A 21,448-nucleotide genomic window follows, 5' to 3' on the forward strand; every position below is an offset into this window, starting at 1 on the left:
GAGAGAGAGAGAGAGAGAGAGAGAGAGAGAAAGCCTTCTGTGAGCCTCTCAGCAGCTCCTCCACTCCACATTCAGACAAGTCTCTGGAGGTGGCCTCCAGACATTTCAAGACCTCATAAAGACTAGCAAACCTGATAACAAATTAGAGTGTTAGCAGAAATTAAAAGATAGCAAGGTCATTAGAGAGCAAGAATTATGAACCTCTAGAAAAGCCCACCAGCAAAACAGCCAACTCTAATCATTCCAAGTACTACATATGTAGGCTCTGGGAGGCAAGGTATGGGCCTGGGCACGCACAGCCCTCATTTGAAGTAGGTCACCAGTTTGAACAAAGAAATGTCTAGTCTGGAATTTGTGCCGTCTCCTGGAGACGCATGATATCACAGCCCAACTCTATTAGGAATCACCAGAGACTTAGGTAAATTAAAGTGAGAAATTACGTCCACGTGGAGTGAGGCGATGACATGGGCTAAAAGTCTGATGAATGTTTGGATACACGTGGATTGAAAAACATTTATCATATAATGGGAGGGTATGATGGGAGATAAATAGCAGAGAAGAAAGGGAATGGAGTGTGGCAAGTGTTTTATAACCATAAAGTTATTCTATAAAAGCCGTCAAGTATTATGTTTCCACAATAGTCTAGAACACAGTAAGTCCTATCTTGTGCAAGCTGCCATCAAATATACAACAACCTATCAAGCACAGTGCCATCCTCAAGGAGTTATGATGCACGAGGGCACGCTCAGGAGCTGCAGGAGCCTGGAGGGCACAGAGACCGCTTTTCGCTGGGTGGCCTTAAAGGATGAACCGCGCACGAACAGGGAGAGTCTGGGTTGAGGTGGGTGATGCAGGAAGGGGAAACTCATGAGCTTAGGGAGACAGCTAGCCATGGTGGAGTCAAAGCGCACTCAGGGACCCGTGGTGGGGGTCTAATCTGCGAGGGCCACAAAGGTGCTGTCTCATTCCTTCTAGGCAAAATGGGGTGATCTGAAATCCAACAACCGGAAACAAGGGTGATAGAAGATTCTTTACTAGCTCCCCAACTCCAGAGCTGGGAAGTGGGGCCAGTAAAGCTATTTCTCCTGTCTGGAGACCCAAGGTAAGCCCGAACTATGACCATGGCACCCAGAGGTATCCTTCTAGAGACTCTAGGATGACCATCCTGTCCCAGAACCCTTGGGGACAGGCAACAATACAAAACTGCAGAAGGCTGCTCTACCAAGACCTACCCAGCTGAGTCCAGAGGGAAGCAGAAGAAGACAAGAGGTGGGAACAGCCCCAGAAACCAGGGTTGGGTTGGCCTCTACCGCAATACCTCCTCAGTTACCCATCCAGGCTTCTTCAAGGGTTCCCCACCCTCCACAGCAGCCCTTTCCTACTTTTATGATGTAAGTTAATGGTGGAAAATAACGTGCTTTATAGTCAATTTTGTTGAAATGTATTTTTTGCATCTTCCATTTACTCATTACCAGAACACGGTTTCTTCTTGCTTACTTCCCCTCGCCTGTTTTTTCCCTTCACTTTATTCTTGAATGCCGTATTAGCTCCTATAGCACCATAAATGATTCCTTTATCTAGGAAATAATTCATGTGTTTGACTTCATTTTCCTTTCTACTGTCTATTTAAATTGTTATCTAGATGCCACCCAATCTCCCTTTCTATATCAAAGTCAAACTTAATGCATATTTGACAAGAAGCAATATTAAAGTTTGAAGAGTTTCACTAACTCCGGGATTCTCAACACTGTGGGTGTGCATTAGAATCACTTGAAGAGCTTTTTAAAATACACAGCTGCTGGGCCTCACCCCAGACCTACTGAATCAGATTTCTAGCAGTGGCATCTGGGAACCTGTCACTTTATTTATTATTATTATTTTTATCTTCACCTAAGGACATTTTTTCATTGCTTTTAGAGGGAGAGAAAAACATCAATGTGAGAGAGAAACATTGATTGGTTGGCTTCTGTACATGCCCTGACCAGGGATCGAGCCTACAACATAGGTTATGTGCCCTGACTGGGCATCAAACCCACAACTTTTCAGTGTGTGGGATGATGCTTCAACCAAGTGAGCCACACCAGGGCAGAGACCTGTCATTAAAAAATACATATATAAAAGATATACCCTGGCTGTTAATGCTAATCTGAATAGACACTTCTCCAAAGAGCACATACAGATGGCCAACAGACATATAAAAAGATGCTCAACATCGCTAATCACCAGAGAAATGCAAATTAAAATCACAATGAGATACCTCTTTATACCAGTCAGAATGGCCATCATCAACAAATCAACAAACAACAAGTGCTGGTGAGGATGTGGAGAAACGGGCACCCTACTGCACTGTTGGTGGGAATGCAGACCAGTGCAGCCACTATGGAAAAGAGTATGAAATTACCTCAAAGAATTAAAAATGGATCTGCCTTTTGACCCAGTGATTCCACTTTGGGGTATATATCCAAAGAAACCTGAAACACTAATTTGAAAGAGTTTAGGCAGCCCTATGTTCACTGCAGCATTATTTACAACAGCCAAGCTACAGAAGTAACCCAAGTACCCATCAATAGATGAGTGGATAAAATAATGGTGGTATATATATATACCATGGAATATTACTCAGCCATAAAAAAGAACGAAATCTTACATATTGTAGTAGCATGGATGGACCTAGAGGGTATTATGCTAAATGGAATAAATCTGTCAGAGAAAGACAAATATCCTATGATTTTGTTTATACAGAGTGGGGCAAAAGTAGGTTTACAGTTGTTCATATGAAAAATAATGTAAGAATAAACTGTTTCATGTACTCACAGCTGTAAACCTACTTTTGTCCCACCCTGGATGTGGAATCTAAAGAACAATGTAAATGAACAAACAAAACAGAAACAGACTCATAGATACAGAGGACAGAGTGATGGTTACCAGAGGGGCGGGGGTTGGGGGACTGGGTGAAGAAAGTGAAGGGATGAAGAAGTACAGATCAATAATTACAAAACAGTCTCAGGGATGTAACGCATGGCACAGGGAATCTAGCCAATAATACTGTCATGACTATGTATGATGCCAGGTGGGCACTGGAAATATCAGGGGAGCACTTTGTAAAGTATATGACTGTCTAACCACTATGTTGCACACCTGAAACTAATAACAAAATAATATTGGGTGTAAACTGTAATTGTAAAATAAAATTTAAATTAAAAAAAAAAGAGATGGTCAACAATATCTACTTGAGGCAGGCTTTCCAAATACTTTTTTAAAAAGTACTCTGCTAAAATGTACATGATTTGGGAACTTGGTTTGGCTGACTTTCTGCACACAAATACAACTATATTTTTTTACCCTCTGTAGAAAAGAGCCTAGAGTTATTACTGATGGCTTAATATTAATGGAACACATGCCAAAGGAACACAGCTAAACAAAATGATTGCTCGTCTTTCAACCCCTTCCATTAGTATTAATAATGAGAATTAAATCCATCTTTCCTAATATACTTCTGATCTGAACGCTATTTTAATAAGTAAGGAAACTAAGAAACAGTTATCAAGACCGATTTTAAGGTCCCTGAGAGCAGGGACCGTGCCTTTTTTCATCCTGTCATCATTAAGTAAATAAAATCAACCATTTAAAACATGTCTGGTGCTATGCTGGATGCTGGAGGCACAAATATGAACAAAACATAGTCAACGAGGGGCTACAGAAACCATTTCAGATACAGTAACCATAATACGAAGTGCTTTGGACAAAGTGTTATTCTCAGAAGTAATAAAACCGACCGACATTTACTGCAGCCTTACTATGTGCCAGGTTTAGCTCAGTGGATTGAGCGTCGGCCTGCGAGCTAAGTGTCGCTGGTTCGATCTTCCAGTCAGGGTACATCAGAGAAGGAAAACTCTGACTCCAAAAAACCTCCGCTGCCTTGCGGCATACCTCTTCAGGGGAAAGGCTAAGGGAGTAAACCCCGACAGAAAATCCGGAGCCGGAGTCCCTAAGGCGGTTCAACGTTGTAGTCAACACCGGCAACTCCTGCGGCGCACCTGAAGCCAAGCTGTATTGACTCCGTCTTTCCCTTGGACCCTTCAGCTGCGAAGAGAGGGTGGGTCTGCTGCATGGGCAACAGCAGACCCTCCATATCACCCTGCCCAGGCTCTGTAGCTTCAGCGTCATCGCAAGATGTCGATTCAACACGGGAGGAGACAGATACGATGTCACTCCCGAGTCGGACTGCACAGCCATTCTCGGCGGTGCAGATAGACTCTTGAGAAGCTACACCATCGTCTCTCGAGACGGACGGCTGCCGACGACTATGTGCCAGACACTGTTCTAGGCCCTTTATATATCACCCTGCTTAACTGAGACACTATGAGACAGGAGATCTTCTCCTGGCGACCGTAGAGATGAGGTGCCAAAGGGGTAAGCCACATACTCCAAGGTCACTTATCTAGCGAGAGGTGGAAAGCCAAAAACTTGAACTGGCCGTGCTGGCTCCAGAGCGCGAGCTTTCAATCACTCCTTTCAGGAGCCCAGGTCAGTACCCTTGTTGCTCAACAGATACTAGCAAAAGGAACAAAACAACAAATATTTACAGAGTGCTTACACAGTGTGCCTGAGACCCCTTCTTCCTAAGACTCCTGAACACTAAGGCTAAAACCTATGGAATGTTTGTATGTAAAAGCTTAAGCAAAAGACAAATATTATCTTTCCCTCCACTTCAGTAATGGGATCAAAAGTTAGGGTTTCATAGCTAACCCTTAAACCGATCCCTTTACATTTCTGTTCCTCTAAACTTCGATGAACTTCTATCATTTGGAAGCCGAACTAAAAAGCGCATTTTCAGGACATCGCTTCCAAGAATTTCCCACATGCCCCAGCATGTTAGAGACACTGCTGCAAGGAGGAGATTTCCTTAGAATTAGGTGAGAAAGGAAGGCAAATCTATTAAAGAGATGATACTTCATGCTGAACGAAGGAAAAAAAAATCCCCAATTCAGGGCTACAGGCTGCTGTCAAGAGCTTGTTTTTTTCCCAAAGATCAGCACACAAAAGTTTCACAGAACTGCAGGGAAAAGATCTGGAGGCTAAGTTAGATTGGGGGTTGGAGGGGGTGTGATTCCCATCATTCCTTTGGGAGCGGTAGTAAAATAACAAAACCTCTATAAAAGAGATGAGCACGTCTGCTGTGAAAGGAGTGACCCCTCACATATAGGGAGAGCAATTTGCATCTACAGATCTCATTGATATAAACGACCTCCTTCAAAGAGTGAAAACCTGAATGGAAAGCCACTATATACCCATGAAAGGCTCTGCCAGCTATTTGTTGAGCTGTATACAGACTAACAAACAGGAGTGGTTAACCTGGCGCACCATGCACTATAGAGATATTTTTTTTTAAGTAGGCTTAGTCAGCTAATCTTGTTGAGATTTCTCTCATACTACTGATTTCTTATTCTCAAAATAAATTAAGAGGCTTCATTCAGAATTCCCTGTGGTCTACCAGCTTGAGTTTGTTGGGTGTCTTTGATTGTCTCTTGTCTTTAGATCCCCTGCCTTGTCTCTTTAGATTTTGCTGTGCTCCTTGGTGTTTCCCGTCAGTCCCTGTCTGGAATGGCTAATTACATGGTAGTGTAATTCCCGCCCATGCAACAAGGAATAGCAGAACCTTGCTAATTCTCACCAATAACTGAAAGACTCCCGTGTAAGTTACTGAATTATGCAAATGAGCAGTAAGTGAAGAAGGATGATTCAAAATTGTATTTCATTCGTTTATTTTGACAAGTGTAGTTTAGTCTTAATTATTTTGAAAATTTCTTTGTAGCATACTAATAAATTTACTGAGGCACATTTGTTAAAAGTGATAAAGCCTTCAAAGAGACCAGAGTGTGCGCTATTGAATAATTCCCTGAAGATGGACTCAGGTTCAGACCCTCTCTTTTATCTTGGATTTTACCGACTTTTCAGCATGTACATTTTTTTTGGTAAAACAATATATAATATACCAATAAAATGACAATTGTTTTACTTGCAAAAAATTTACTTTATAAAAAAGTCCTACGTTTCTAAACATTTACCATGATGATAGTAAACAAAAACAATGAATCATGCTTCAAGTAAAACATTTGTACATTCTATGGTCATAATGGCAGTAGGACTTCATTTTTATCTTCTAAATAAAACTTTTTTGGTCTGTCATCGATCTCTTTTAATTCCTATTCCTGTTTTGTTTTGTTTTGTCTTACCATACTTCTTTCTTTTAAAGACACCTGTTTTAAGATAAGTGGATAAATCAGAGTATGTAACGTTTTCATGTCAAAATACTTACATTATCATATTCTGAGTTAAATTATTTAAAATAGGAAAACACTTTGATACACTTCTGACAGATGTATCCTGCAGGATGGAGCCAACTTCCTTCAAAGTACCACCAGTGGTTACAGTGGAGAGTGAAGAGAGAACAGCCTTCCAGCTTCTAGTCTTGGTGTTAAAAGCTTCACATAGACCAGCCTCTTAATAAACACTTTCTGATTAAACTTTCGATTCAGATATGATTTAGAATCATTATGCATTTGCCAAATGAGGTTCTTTGATTTCTAAAGCTAGAGAAGCAATACAGCACTGAAAGAATAGTGAGAAAGGCAAAAACTTACTCTCAAACTACATGAGTGCACATGTGCCTATTAAAATCTCATTCATTCTTCAAGGCCTAACAGAGATTCCATCTCCACCAGGACTCCTTCCCTCAGCTGTATGTGGAAATCCCACAGTCCTTCACACCGTTCCCATGCATTAAACTTATTTCCTTCAGGTTGAAGTTTTCCCACTCGATTAAGAACAGGGTGGCTGTGACACAGAAGAAAGAATGCTGGGCTCTCACACCCCCAGCTTTGCTGCCTCGGGAGGGTCATTTCATCTCTTTGAGGTTGCTTTTTCATCTGAAAAATGTCAACTGCCCCTATCCAATGGGAAAAGTAAAAGATAATGGATGTGAATGTTCTCCACAAAGAGTAAAGTCCTACAAAAAATAGTTGCTTAGAGGTGAATGCATGAATAAGAAAACAATCAAAAGTGTTATTACCTCTAAAGCCAGGTCTTGCTTATACTTCTGTCCTTTACATATTACTCAACAAACACCGCCTGAATAAATTTGGGGGCGGGGGGAGGCAGGATGTGAAGAAGGGAGAAACAGAAAATCAGACACAGACTTGTTTTTTAATCCTGCTTGTTATTTTGGTTTTACGATAATTTCTTAACACAAGAAAAGTGCATCAGTGTCTAAACAGCCAGCAAACCTATCTTTTTGTGAGCATGGCCGGTTTAAGCCTTAAGCTTTAAGGGATGGCGCTTAAGGCGGGCAGGGCTCACAGACCAAGGGGATAAAGGTTTCCCAGGGGCTTTAATGGAGAGAATGCAATCAACGTTAATTCAATTGAACTCAATGACAGGCTACTAATTCAGTCTAGTTACCGTCCTGTTGACCACAAGATAGGAGAATGCTAATGGATCTGAATAAATTCATGATAACTACAGGACAAACTACTCTAAGGATGAGTCAAACTGCTGATGAATGTTCTCTGTATATGAAGGGTAGCATCTGTTATATGGACAAGATAGTACAGCATAAAATAATAAATGGCCACAGGCTAATCATAGGCGAATCAACACCAGATCTGGGCCTGGGGCTTCTGGGTAACTGGAGACTCACAAGGACATAATTAAAACTTCAAAAGTTATAGTTGACTCCCTCAATTTTTAAAAACTTAAATAATTACAGAGGATAATGAAAACATGTGCCAATTTATATGAAAAGCAAGAAGAAAAGAGCAAAACCAAACAAAAACCCAGTCAGTTTAAACATGAAGGCAGTTCAAAAACTAAATCTGCACTGTAATTCAAAGGGGGAGGACTAAGCAAAAACACTTAACTTTTAACCATTAAAGGCTATTCTCACATGGCCACGCAATTGGTAAACAAACAAACAAACAAACAAAACCAAAACCAAAAGATTAAGAGGATGTATGAGAGGTAAGTGCTGCTTCATGGAGGGAGCATAAACACTTCCGAGAAGAAACATTATCACAACAGAGTAAAGGAAAATAAATGATGGGGACATTAAATTCTAGGCTAAGTACATGAGCAAAGACTTCCAAGAAGTAAAGGATACACAATTTAAGGATGCTCTCAAACCACTACAGAAAAATAGTAGAGTCGGACTAAACTTGTTTCAATCCCAAACATCCCTGAGCGCATGAAACAATTCTGGATGACTATAAATCTTCTAAATTGCTTGAGGCAAGTAGGGTTGAGTTTTCATATCTTTCATGAACTTTTAAAAAGTCACATTTATTACTAATTTTAGCTGGTATAAAAAAGTCACGAAGTCAACAAGTGATAAAGCGATAAAGCCACAAAGAGTGTGTCTTATGGAATGTCATCTGCTCCTAGAACTACAGACCTTTCAATGTTTAAGGTTGCATTTTTAAAAGACGTAACTGGTATAGATGTTGAGTAGCTGATTCAATATACTTCTACTGAAAAGCACCAAATGTGAAGGGAAGAAGATTTAGTGTAACTATATCTAACCCTTTATTTAGCTCATGTTAAAACAGGTCATTATATATCGTCGTCGGCAGCCGTCCGTCTCGAGAGACGATGGTGTAGCTTCTTAAGAGTATCTGCACCGCCGAGAATGGCTGTGCAGTCCGACTCGGGAGTGACACGGTATCTGTCTCCTCCCGCGTTGAATCGACATCTTGCGATGACGCTGGAGTGTCCTCTCCAGTGAAGCTGAAGCTACAGAGCCTGGGCAGGGTGATATGGAGGGTCTGCTGTTGCCCATGCAGCAGACCCCCCCTCTCTTCGCAGCTGAAGGGTCCAAGGGAAAGACGGAGTCAATACAGCTTGGCTTCAGGTGCGCCGCAGGAGTTGCCGGTGTTGACTACAACGTCAAACCGCCTTAGGGACTCCGGCTCCGGATTTTCTGTCGGGGTTTACTCCCTTAGCCTTTCCCCTGAAGAGGTATGCCGCAAGGCAGCGGAGGTTTTTTGGAGTCAGAGTTTTCCTTCTCTGATGTGCCCTGACTGGAAGATCGAACCAGCGACACTTAGCTCGCAGGCCGACGCTCAATCCACTGAGCCAAACCAGCCAGGGGTGGTCATTATATATGTTATACAAATATTGATGTTAATATTCCTAAAACTTACAGTACATTCTATCATGATACTTAAAGGATTGTCTTGCTTCTCTGCCATGAATATTATAAGTCCTTTCCTCCTAATTAATCTGCGATTAATTCAACCAACCTCTGCAATTAGTCTTATACAATATTACCCTACTTAGACAATAAAGCATCCTCTAGACTGGGTTTTAAACCTGGGCTAAAATAGACTCCTACAGACCAAAAATTGTTCTGGTATTTCTCTTTGTAGAGTAATTTAGGTGTCATATCTCATTTGCTGTCATGACTATTGTTTTAGTGTGCAATTTGTATGTCGTTTTGAATGGTAAAGGAATCATAGCTTTATTGAATTAAACCCTCGATCTTTATTTAGGGTCTGATGTTACATGTTTGCGCATGTATGTTTATGCCTCAAAAGCTGCTTCTGGAAGCAAGTAGCAATAGAAAAAGATCATGCTCTTTTGATATGCTTGCTCCTATCTTAGTAAATATGAGTACAAACTGGAAAAAAAGCCCTTTTCAAACTAAGGAAACAGAATTTTAAATAATAATATTATTATTTTGCTTTTAAAGACAGGGAGAGCTAAATAAGCTATTCATATTATAGAACTATAGAAGGCCTGGCTGTTTTCAAACCTAAATGCCTTGATTGTCAATTCTAGTAATCATTTCTTTCCTAAGAAAGAATGGCTCTTTCCATTGTAAGTTTTTCTGATACCTACATCAAACTTAATATATTATTCTCATCACAATTCCATAATCACAAAACAATTCAAGTACTTCCTGGCTTTAATTCATAAGGAACAAGGGTCAAGTTACCTATATCACAACAGTCAGTTTAGTGTTGGTCTGTTTATAGTTGTTGTACTTATTCTGGCCTCTGAGTTCAAGTTCTAAACTAAAGTCAGGACTAAGGCTAACCATGGAAAACCTTCCAGTAGACCACTGGAATAGCCTTTTAAGTAATTTTAGTGCATGAAATTTCATAAAGTTTTTACTAGATAATTATACTTCCTGATTTTGTAATTAGTGGAAGTACATGCAATTACATAATAATTATGATAGTAATTACGTAATTAAGATGTATAATTATGTAGTAAAAAACATCATGGAAATAAAACCATGTACTGTGTAAGCACAATACATTTAAAAAGTAAATCCACTAGCTCAACTGTTTAAAAATACTTTTCTTCAAAATAAAGTGATTAGCTCACATTATGGTCTAACTGCTTGAAAATTGCTTAATATTTTCCCCTCACTGGTGATGAAAGTATATTTCTTAAAAGTACATTTTTTAAAGTATGTTTTTTAAATGAGGTTTTCCCAACTCTCTACACTCAGAAAATGACAAAATATTTTGCAGATGAAGACCATCAACTGTAGCCCTTGTTGTGTCGCTCTACTTGTCACTACAAAGGGGACAAGGAACCTGCCCACTGAAAAGACAAAACAGGAAAAGGTGTTATAAAACTTAATAACACATCTGTTATCATAGCATGCCCATTAGACCATCGAAGTGCAAAAGTTGAGTGCATATTTACCGAAATGGGCTCAAAGAAAGGCATGTGATTAGAATCCAGAGTTTGCTGCCCAAATACATGGCAACTTTTATATACTACTTCAGCTATCCTAAAGAGGATGATGGAAAACGCACAAAGCCAAGGCACCTCCACTTATTGGGCAAAGCAACCATAATGGTAATTTCCGGAAAAACTGTAGTCTCTCTTCTGTTACAATGTAAAGTCATCTGTAGTTAAAACACAAAACAAAAACAAAACTGGCAGTATTCAGAGAGGAAAAAACAATGTGGCATGAAGAGGCTCCATGTTGCCATTGGAAAACATCAATTCTGTTATTCTTTTTATTATTTAAAAAAACGATTTTATTTATTTATTTATTTATTTATTGAGAGAGGGGAAGAGAGGGAGAGAAACATCTATGTGTGGTTGCCTCTCACACACCCCCAACCGGGGACCTGGCCTGCAATCCCAGGCATGTGCCCGGACTGGGAATCAAACCAGCGACACCTTTTGGTTCGCAGGAGGGTGCTCAATCCACGGAGCCACACCAGCCAGGGCAACTCTGTTATTCTTGTTATGAGCATTAAAGCAGAACGGAAAAGTCAGCAACAGCAGGAAAAGTAAATTCCAAAGGAAACGTTTTTTTTTTTTATCGAACTATGAAACAGAATCTTGTTTTCATTTCCCCCCAAAATGTAGTTCAATGCCTTGAAATCTTCACAAATGAGCTAAAGCAATGTTGTACTGAGGCCCAGAACGTGGTGACCGGGTAAAACTTTACCCTGGTCACATACACTGTGACCCTTATGTGAAGTGGGTGTAGAAATGCATTCTAGTTCTTTTATTAGCCACTAATTTCAGAAGCTGAAAGCCATTTTGAAAACCCTCATTTACTTTTCCCTTGTTCCTTCTAGTTAAGAAGTGGAAGAACTCATGGTTTTTTACCACTACCCCCACCCCCACCCCACCCCCTACACCCCGCCCAGTCCTAGTTAGGCCACTACATCTTTAAACTTAATTACAGAATATATTTCCAAAGACTAGGCTGTAATAGCAACTCTCCTTTAAACCTGGGAGGCCTTCTCTAGTCTGCACATTTGTCATTCTAAAGTTTTGCCAAAAGGATGGCCCTGATCAATGGATGAATATAATGGAAGTAGGCCTTAAATATTAAGATGGGAGAGCGTCTTCTATCAGTGTTTTGCAAACTTTAATGTGTCTAGGAATCACCTGGGAATCTTGTTAAAATGCAGATGGCGATGCAGTGGGTTTGGGGAGGGCCTGATGATTTGCATTTCTAACAAGTTCCCAGGTGATGCCTATGCTGCTGGTATACTGATCACACACTGAGTTAACAAGGTCTTAGGTTTGACTTGGCGAAAAAAAGGCACAGAGGAAAAAAGATGGTTTGGGGTTTATCTGTATGTGATTTTCTCCTTGAACTGCTAAATTATTTAAAGAATTATTGTGAGTAGAATTTTTTTTGTAAGTTTTCAGTGCTTATAATTTGTTTCTTGTAAAAGCAGTACATGCTCAGGTTATATAACTTAGAAAGTACATACAAGTATGAAAGAGAAAATAAAAATTATAATCCATGCAGACATAACAACGGTAAATAATTCTAGTGTTTCCAACTAATTTTTCCACCTTGCATATAAACTACAAGTTTGAATCACAATGGTTACTTAGTTTTGGCCTTTAACATTATGTTGTCAGTATTCCCGTAAGTCATTAAAGACTAAAACTACATAATACCTAACAATAACATCAGCAACAAAAAGCCCCAGAAGCTCAGGATTATGTGGGCCACTTTTTCATATTATCAAAATTGTGTTTCCACAATCACTTCCTAATCATAAACAGAGAGCTAACCATGCTCTAAACTGCAACGTTAGTTTCTTCCGCTAAAAGTTCACTTAAACTAATCAAAGGAAAAATTTAAAACAAACCTCAGATCATTTTTATCTGAAAGTAAATGAGGAAAACAAAAATAGCTTGTTACCCATTTCAAAATGCATTTTTCTAAAGAAAAATTTTCACAATTATGAGAATAAAAATTTAAGGGTGCTTAGTGAATTTCTACCTTTGTTTTTATGCATATTTGATAGGTGTGAATTGTTTGGTGTGTGTTTTACCTGTTATTAGTTATTTAAAAACAGAGAAAAGGCTCATTTCTAAAACCCAACAACAACTCTTTCAAAAAACTAACCCATGGGCTTAGAAAAGTGATAAAAGAACTGGGCCAGATAGGTTCTGACACAGCCTTCTTTTTAACGCCTTGGGAGGCTTTAACAAAGTAAATTCTAAGAACGTCAATTGGATCCGAAAGGACCCCAGGGGCTCTCTGCCCCTTTTGCTTCAGTACTACTTCTAGCAATGATAAAACTCTCCTGCTTTCGTGTTAGCAGTTCAGGAAATAAAAGTCGAAATCCTTAACATTGAAAAGCAACTGTCTTGAGACTTTTAGAAAGCTCCAAATATCCATATACACTACAGCATAATTTCTTCCATAAAAGTCTTATTTTCTGGCTAAAATAAATAAATAAATAAATAAATAAATAAACCCATTTTTTAAAGATCCCTTTTCTTTTCAGTACTAGCTGTTGTCATCTCTCTTTTAGGTTCCCGTTTTCCATAAAGTAATACAATTATTGCCACTTCATGAGTGTACTATTTAGGTGACAGTGAGCAGAAAACAGGATCCTATATGTGTGTGGGTGAGGGGCAGTCAGCTTGACTCACTTACTAGTTAAGTGGACATTCTTTAGATTCAATTCAAATTCGGCATGAGCAAAATGAGAGCCTCTATGTCACTTGTCTTTAGTAACACTTACAAAGAGTTGAAATGACAGATAGCGGATCTGAAAATGTCCAAGAACTGTAGTGGCATTAACTTATGGCACACCTGGGTCTAGCCAAGAACTAGAGGAGGTTCTAGAATTTTACTGCACACCGCCCCTCCATTCATGGACAGAACTGCTTCACAGGACTAATTCCTCCAAAATCCTTGGAATTACTTTTGTGGCCTTATTTTCCACTAAGAATTCTTCCAACAGAATTCAGTGAGCTGGCTCCAATGGGCAAAGCACAGATAAACAAGATACAATGAACTCAGTGGAAGAGAAAAGTCAAAACAACTCAGGATAAGTCTTACGGAAATGGCGCTCCCAGGGTACTATGAGGAGGCAAAGGAGGCTTGTATTATATTATATTATATTATATTATATTACATAAGTCAATTTCTTCCTCAATACAGTGGGACGCAATCCATTGCTACCTCATAAGGCTATTGCGAGGGCCTGTGTGCCTTAGAAAGGGACAGCTCAGTTCTGGGTGACACTAACAAAAACAACAAATGTCTACAGATGTTACCATCAGCATGGAGAAAAGACAGAAGAGCAAGAAATGGAAAAGCTTAAGAAAACACAGGTACAGTGAGCAGGTGAGAACAAAGCTCAAAAGGGGAGGTGACCGCGAGGCTTCTGGCTGAGGGGAGCAAGGAACAGAGCAACTTGACAGGCACTGCTCAGCATGCTGGGCTCTCTAGGCTGCCAGCATCCCTTTGCAAGGAACAGGGCTGACCTGGAGAACAGTCCTTCTAGGCCTAAAGGGACTCCATTGAGAAACTGAGCTTCCTAACAGATGCTTTTCGTCTGGCCAAGGTTAAAGCGCCGTGTTTTCGCTAACCTTTATCCTGTAGCTCCAATCCCTTTCTTCAACACAGAGCTCTAAATCCTGGTGTTTCAATTCTGGCACAGACAAATGCAACATGTTCAAAGGGGTTTACAGAAAAATCCACAAAGACCATCTGTTCGGGGCTGAACTGTGTTCCTCCGCCAATTCATATTGAATGGGGGAAGGGGGTGGAAGTCCTTACCCTTAGTACCTCAGAATGTGACTATATTTGGAGATTGGGCCTTTAAAGAGGCAATTAAGTTAAAATGAGGTCACCAGGGTGGGGCCTAAACCAACAGGACTGCTATCCTTTAAGAAGAGATTAGGACACACAGAGCGAAGGCCACGTGGAGATGGAGGACATGGCCCATTTACGAGCCAAGGACAGGGGCCTCAGAAGAAGCAAACCCTGCCGACACCTTGAGCTGAGGCTGCTTGTCTCCTGCACCGGCAGGAAACGCACTCTGCTGGCTAAGCTACCCATTCTGTGGTACTTTGTTAGAGCAGGCATAGCAGACTCACGTACCATCTTACTACAAATGGATGGCACAGAATAGGAGGAGAAGCAGCTGGTAAGAGAGCAGGACCAGAAAAAAAAAGTGAGTGTTTCTGTTTTTGGTTTTGTTTTTTTAGGAATAAGGAAAGTTCAAACACCAAAGTGAAACGGCAATTAGTGTCCAAAGAATAAAAAGACAAGCCACAAGTGGGAGAAGATATTTGCAAAAGACATAAACAGTTCGTATTCAGTATAATAATAATAATAATAATAAAGCACTGTTATCCAAAATATACAAAGAACTGTTAAAACACAACAGTAAGAAAACATACAAGCCGATAAAAAAGGGGGAGGGCGCAAAACACCTCACCAAAGAAGATATACAGATGGCAAATAAGCCTATGAAAAGATATTCCACATCATCTGTCACCAGGGACATGCAAATTAAAACAACAATGAGCTACCGCTACGCCCCTATCAGCACAGCCAAAATCCAGAACATGACAGCACCATGCGCTGGCCAGGCTGTGGAGCAAGAGGCACTCTCTCTCCGTCACTGCCAGGGGAAACGTAAAATGGGTCAGCCAGTTTGGAAGACATCTGGCAGTTTCCCACAAAACGAAACATACCCTTACCATAAGACCCAGCAATCACTCTACTTGGTATTTCTGCAAAGGAGTGGAAAATTTAAGCCCACACAAAAACCTGCCCACAGATGTTTATAGCTGCTTTATTAATAATTGCCAAAACTTGGACATGACCAAAATGGCTTTCAGTAGGTGAATGGATAAACTATGGTACATCCAGACAATGGAATACTGTTCAGTGCTAAAAGGAAATGGCTTATTGAGCCATGAAAAGACACGAAGGAAACGTAAAATGCATCTTTCTAAGTAAAAGCAGCTAATGTGGAAAGGCTACATACTGTCTGATTCTAACTAGGGCTGACCCTTGAACAACAGGGGTTTGAAATGCACAAAATCTGTGTTAATCGACTGTTTATGTTATTGGTAGGTTTCTAGTCAACAGCAGGCAACTAGTATTTAAGCTTTGAGGGAGTCAAAAGTTATATGTGGATCTTAAACTGCATGCTGGGCGGGGGGGAGTGGTCAGCACCCCTAACGCGTGTTATTGTTCTAGAGTCAACTGCACACAACATTTTAGAAAAGGCAAAAAAAACTATGGAGAAAGCAAGAAGATCAATGGTCGCCACGGGTTGGGGGGAAGGGAGGATGAGTAAGAGGAGCACCGATGATGTTTAGGGCAGTGAAACTATTCTGTACGATACTAGAATAGTGATATATGTCATTATACATTTGACAAAACTCACAGGATGTCCGACACCAAGAGTGAACCCTAAGGAAATCATGGAGTGCGGATGATAACGTACCAATGTAGGTTCATCATCTGTAACACGTCCCACTCGAGGGGGATGGTGATAATGAGGGAGGCTGTGTATATGTGGGGGCAGGGGGGCACATTGGAAATCTTTGTACCTTCCATTTAATTTTGCTGTGAACCTAAAGCTGCTCTAAAAATAAAGTCTATTTTAAAAGGCAGTTTAGTGGCTCCCTCTCTGTTTTTATTACTGATTTTAGAGAAAGGGGGGAGGGGGGGAGAGGGGGAGAGAGAGAAAGAAACACCAATTTGTTGTGCCACTTATTTATGCATTCATGGATTGATTTTTGCATGTGCCCTGACTGGGAATCAAACCCTCAACCTTAGCATTTTGGGACAATCCTCTAACCAACTGGACTACCTAGCCAGGGCCAGTGGCTCCCTCTCTTTACTTCCAAACCCATTCGACTAGATCCGCGGTTTATCAGCCTTAGCTGCTGTTGAATCTGACTGTCCTCAATGGACTCTAAGCTCCTCCAGGGCAGGGAGCACTGGCCACCTTTGTTTCTCTGACATCTGGGGTGGCACCGAACACATAAAAGTAAATATACAATGTATTGTGTTTATTGTTGCCAAATAATTTTTTTTTAAAGGCGCAGTTGAAAAAAGTAAGATTCCTTCTTCCTCCTGCATTTTAAAAGCAGACTTAATTGAGACAACTGGGCAAAGGCTTGAAGTAATCCACGTCTTCCCCAAACTGTTCATTTATCCCTACTTAGGCTAAGGCCCCATGGGATGACAGTCATACAGGACCACAATGTGCTGCCATTGTGGAAATGGATTTTTACTTCATACATTGTCACCATGTTCCTCTAAAACTTCCTCTGGATCTATTATGCCTTCTTGTTACATTCTGGAGCAGTTATAATAATAATGCAAAAGTCCCACAGAAATAAGATTTTAAAAATGTTATGTAGTTATAGTGAACAGGCAGTAAACACTTCAGCAAAGTGAGTAACAGTCCTTCGCCATTTTAAAGGAAAGGGAAAAATACCAAATGGGGTTAATTCACATAATGGACTAATGGCCTATAAACCTTCGTTTGAAAGCAAAGCACAAGAAAAAGCTTTGACAAGAGCTACTTTATACTATAAAAATAAATAAACCTCTTTTAGATAATTTGTATGTGTTTTTTCCAAGTCAAACTGCCAAGTTTCAAAGAAAAATTAAAACCACCATCCAGTTACAACCCCTAAAATATGGGCTTTATAATGGAAATGGTAAAACAATCTCAGTGAAGGAAAGGTTGCTAGGTACTAACAGTAAAGGAGAGTGTCCGGTAAATATTTCACGGGCCAGCTCCAGGGCACTTGTTGACAGACGATACTTAGGTTCCATTCTCAATAATATAACTGTGTGGAACGACTGTCATTTTTCACAGGACTTTTGATTTTAACATCTACTAGTGTTCTCACTTTGGTATGAATGGAATAAATATATTTGGCCCTCTGGATCCCACAGATTTACAGTTCATTTTTATAGCAAGTCAGAAGAGAGCAACTTCACTCCAACTTATAAAGTGAGAAGTGATTTTTTTAATACAAAATGTTAAATTAATTTACATTTTTGGAAGTTTCCCCTGTTAATGTCCGCCTAATAACCGTTAAGAATATTCTTGGCCTCCAATTACTCCTGATGGACTACAACCTGTGTTTAATTCTCTTTTATTCAGAAACCATCTAACTGATGTGTTCAATTGTGCCCGGGACCGGGGTTCTCAGACTTGGCTCTATGTCAGAACTGTCTGGGTGACTTTCTAAAAAACTGAACTTCCTAAACTCTACCTCATACCTGAATTAGAATCTCTGGGTATAGGATCCATGAATTTAGATTTTTATATGCCCCCAGGTGTCTCTTCAGAGAGAGCTTTACAGATGTCACTTGGGAGGACCACAGGTAAGCATGACCCGGTGATTCAGTTTATATCCTACCACTAACTAATACCCCAACGCCACTAAGCATTAGGAATGATCCAAAAACACCCTGAGCAAGGACATTTCAGCTAATTCACTCATTCCTAAACTGTGATTTAGGAATAATAAACAAGCAGAAGGAAGCTCAAAGAGAAAACAGCTTCAATAATTAAAATTCCACAAATAAAACCAAAAGCTCTGAAACACTGTGTGGAGTTCCTTCCGTGAGTCCATACATTTTGTATCCTTCTCTTGCTTGATTGTCTTTAGCCTTCTGACATGTAAAAGAACCCACAGATAATTTATTTAGTGCCATTTTGGCCCTGAACTCCTGGGTAGTGTATTTATCAGGAGTAAATAACAAAAAGTGTTATACACCTGAAATGGAACTACAGTAAATCATGTGAGTGCACGGATTCTGTCAACGCCTCTCCCCTTTGGCCAAGCAAGAAGCTTCCAAGTGGCTGCTCTATTCCCACTTACTTTCTGGGACAGAAATGTACACTTCTTAATGTTCTCTAAAAAGCCAGGATAAGTCGTCAGTGACTTTCCAGATCAGTCCTACGTGACTCCAAGAGTCATCAGACTTTTGAAAACTGCTGATCGTGAGACTGATTCAGACCCTCAGGTAAGAATTTTGGAGATGTCTAGAAGAGGAGTCTAGCCCCCCAGAGTCTAAGAATAGCTAGGAAACAACCTGGGACAGCTAGATTTAGAAAGAAGCAAAGGGAGAAACAAGTTCTACTATACCAATGCCCAGAAAAAGGTAACAAAGTTGGCAAAAATAGACAATATACTCATCAGAGAATCCGTGCTTAATTCTCTCAACTCATAACACCTTAAGGAAACGTCCTTGGGGGAAAGAGAAACAGCTATTAATAATACTGCAAGTAAACACGGGCTACATATCAGCCCTGAATGGAAGTGTAAAAACCTAGTTATTAATGGACAGAAGGAATGTTTTCTCTATATAAATTGTACTCAGTGACTGAAAATATGTTGTGGAGCTCTTCTTGAACATCTAAAAACAAGTCACTAATATCAGAACCAACTCCTGCATCGGTCACAAAGTGTTCTAGTCAAGGACAGCAAAACCAAGTTAAGTCAAGGCATTAAAAAAATAATTTCTATCCATCTTGTAGATAGGGTAACAGGAGTCAATTATGACGAAAAGTGAAAACAATTAAAACCAAATCAAGGGCAGCACGGGGACTCTTACATGAGGAAATCCAGCAGTATTTGTAGGTTTCTATGTGCTCTTGAGGTCGCCTCCAGCCCTAATACTGACCAACAAGCTGTTGAATTGATATTCACTGACAAACAACATGTAAACTCTGTAGGTAACTAATAAGAAAAATGTGTCAATTTGCCTTTTTTTCTTTTTTACAGGTAACAGAACAGTTGTCAATGTGATTTTCAGGTAGAGAGAAAAAAAGAAAAAACACATGCACTTGTCATGACATTTTCAAATACTTTAAGTTATGTAACAAAGCTTTCCCCAGACCCATTAAGCCCCGCAGTTGCTGCAAGTCCTATGTGAAGGTTATAGGCAGCCGCCGATCACCCGGGCTGAGGCAACTATCTGCTCTCATACGACGGGGTCCAAAAAAAAAAACAAAAAAAAAAAAAACAAGAACTCCACTCCACCCCTCTCTTTCAAAGTGAGCCTAGGCTTTTAGTGAACGTACTCCAGATCTATTTCTTTGTGGTAATATCTGGTTTTTGCAGGTCCAATGATCACGTTGCCTATGCTTACTTTATTACAATTACTAAACTCTACAGAAAATAGCATTTTCAAAATATAGCATTTAAAGAGTCCTTTTAGTATAGTTACTCCCCCAAAGCCCCGCTTTACTAGAGAACAATGTGACACAGGCTGTGGGGGCCAAAGCTGGGGATTCCTATGCCACCGCCCCTCAGGCAGGGGATGCCTGTGCTCACAACGGCCCCCACGGCTGCTTCAGAGACAGCAGAGAGATGCTGTGTGAACAGCCTGACACAGTAGGTCTGGCTTTTATGATGCAAATTTCCGCTTTAAACTCAAAGGTAATTACAGTATTTTAACGTACCTTTCTCATGATCAGTAGTAAGTTTCTCCAGTGCATAGTCCACATCAAAAATGTACCGGTAAAAGCACAGCTGGGTGTACAGGGACTTGTCAGAATACTATAATAGAAGAGAAAATAAATGAATACTACTATCATGGAGGGGGAAGTGACAGAGATCAGTCTCAACAGAGTATATTCCTTAATTTCAACCTCCACATCAAGGTTTTTTGGTTTTAAAAAGAAGGGGGGGGTCACGAAAAAGAGGAGAATCATACCAATGGTTTGTCCCCCTCATATAGCATACATACCATTCATAGTTCAGAATAAATCCTGCCACTTCGATCATAGATTACTACTTGTGAAGCTGCAGACCGATTACCCCTGCTGTCAAAAAACTGATTTTGTCAAATTGCAAATTCCTACACAGCCTCGATAATCCACACTGTTAACTGGGTAAAGTAGTACTGTGCTTCCTAACAGGGACCTGTCCATACTAGCAGGAAGTTAAACAATTTCTGAAAACTGTTTAACATGTACTTCTATACTATAAGCCCAATCTTATGACTTGTGGCAACAATCTATTACCTCTGCCAGGGACTGGCTCACAGACACAACATGATGAATTAAGAGCAGACTTGAGGAACGTCTTGACCATTTGGTCTGTGCTTATTGTGAGTGGGCAACATATAACCTCTGACAAACACCACGTGAAATGAAATAACCAAGGTTTTTCATCCTACCCACGTCAAAAATGTTGAGTGACACCGGCAAGTTCTAATTCCATAAATCGTACGAGATGTGTGTGAACCTTTATTCATTCAGCAAACATACACTGAACGCTGACATTCCTGAGGTTATCTAGAGCCACCGTGTATGCTTGTAAGCAACTATACCTCACCCTGAGAGGGTGAAAAACACACACAGTCAAGTTAACAACTAAAGTGAGAACTATTTGGTGAATCACATTCAAATGAGCTTTTATTTATTTTAAATCGACCGCCCTACAAACTTTCTTTCCTTCTTCCTATGGGGTTAGATACTTGGGGAAACCCATATGCTGGAGGACAATGAGCTAGAACTTTGGTGTCTCCTTTGGAGGTGGGGCTGTTCTACCAAGGTGAAACAACAAAACCCTCAAAACTTCTCAAATGAGAAGCTCCAATGACAAACACATTAACAGTTCTCATTTGCTGCCCTGGATGAACATGACATCTGACCAACGGCAA

At 40.2% G+C, this 21,448-nt stretch overlaps 1 protein-coding gene across 1 annotated transcript in view; it reads right to left on the reverse strand.

Moving 5' to 3' along the window:
• Positions 1–21,448, reverse strand: part of POLA1 (DNA polymerase alpha 1, catalytic subunit) — a 280,884-nt gene that overhangs the window by 42,068 nt on the left and 217,368 nt on the right. The window contains exon 36 of the mRNA XM_090264342.1: positions 20,244–20,340. Coding sequence (XP_090120468.1) covers positions 20,244–20,340 — 97 coding nt within the window. The remainder of the gene's footprint in view (positions 1–20,243; positions 20,341–21,448) is intronic.

The sequence above is a fragment of the Furipterus horrens genome, unplaced genomic scaffold, assembly GCF_987537825.1.
Source record: "Furipterus horrens unplaced genomic scaffold, mFurHor1.1.pri manual_scaffold_17, whole genome shotgun sequence".
Classification (NCBI taxonomy): domain Eukaryota; kingdom Metazoa; phylum Chordata; class Mammalia; order Chiroptera; family Furipteridae; genus Furipterus; species Furipterus horrens.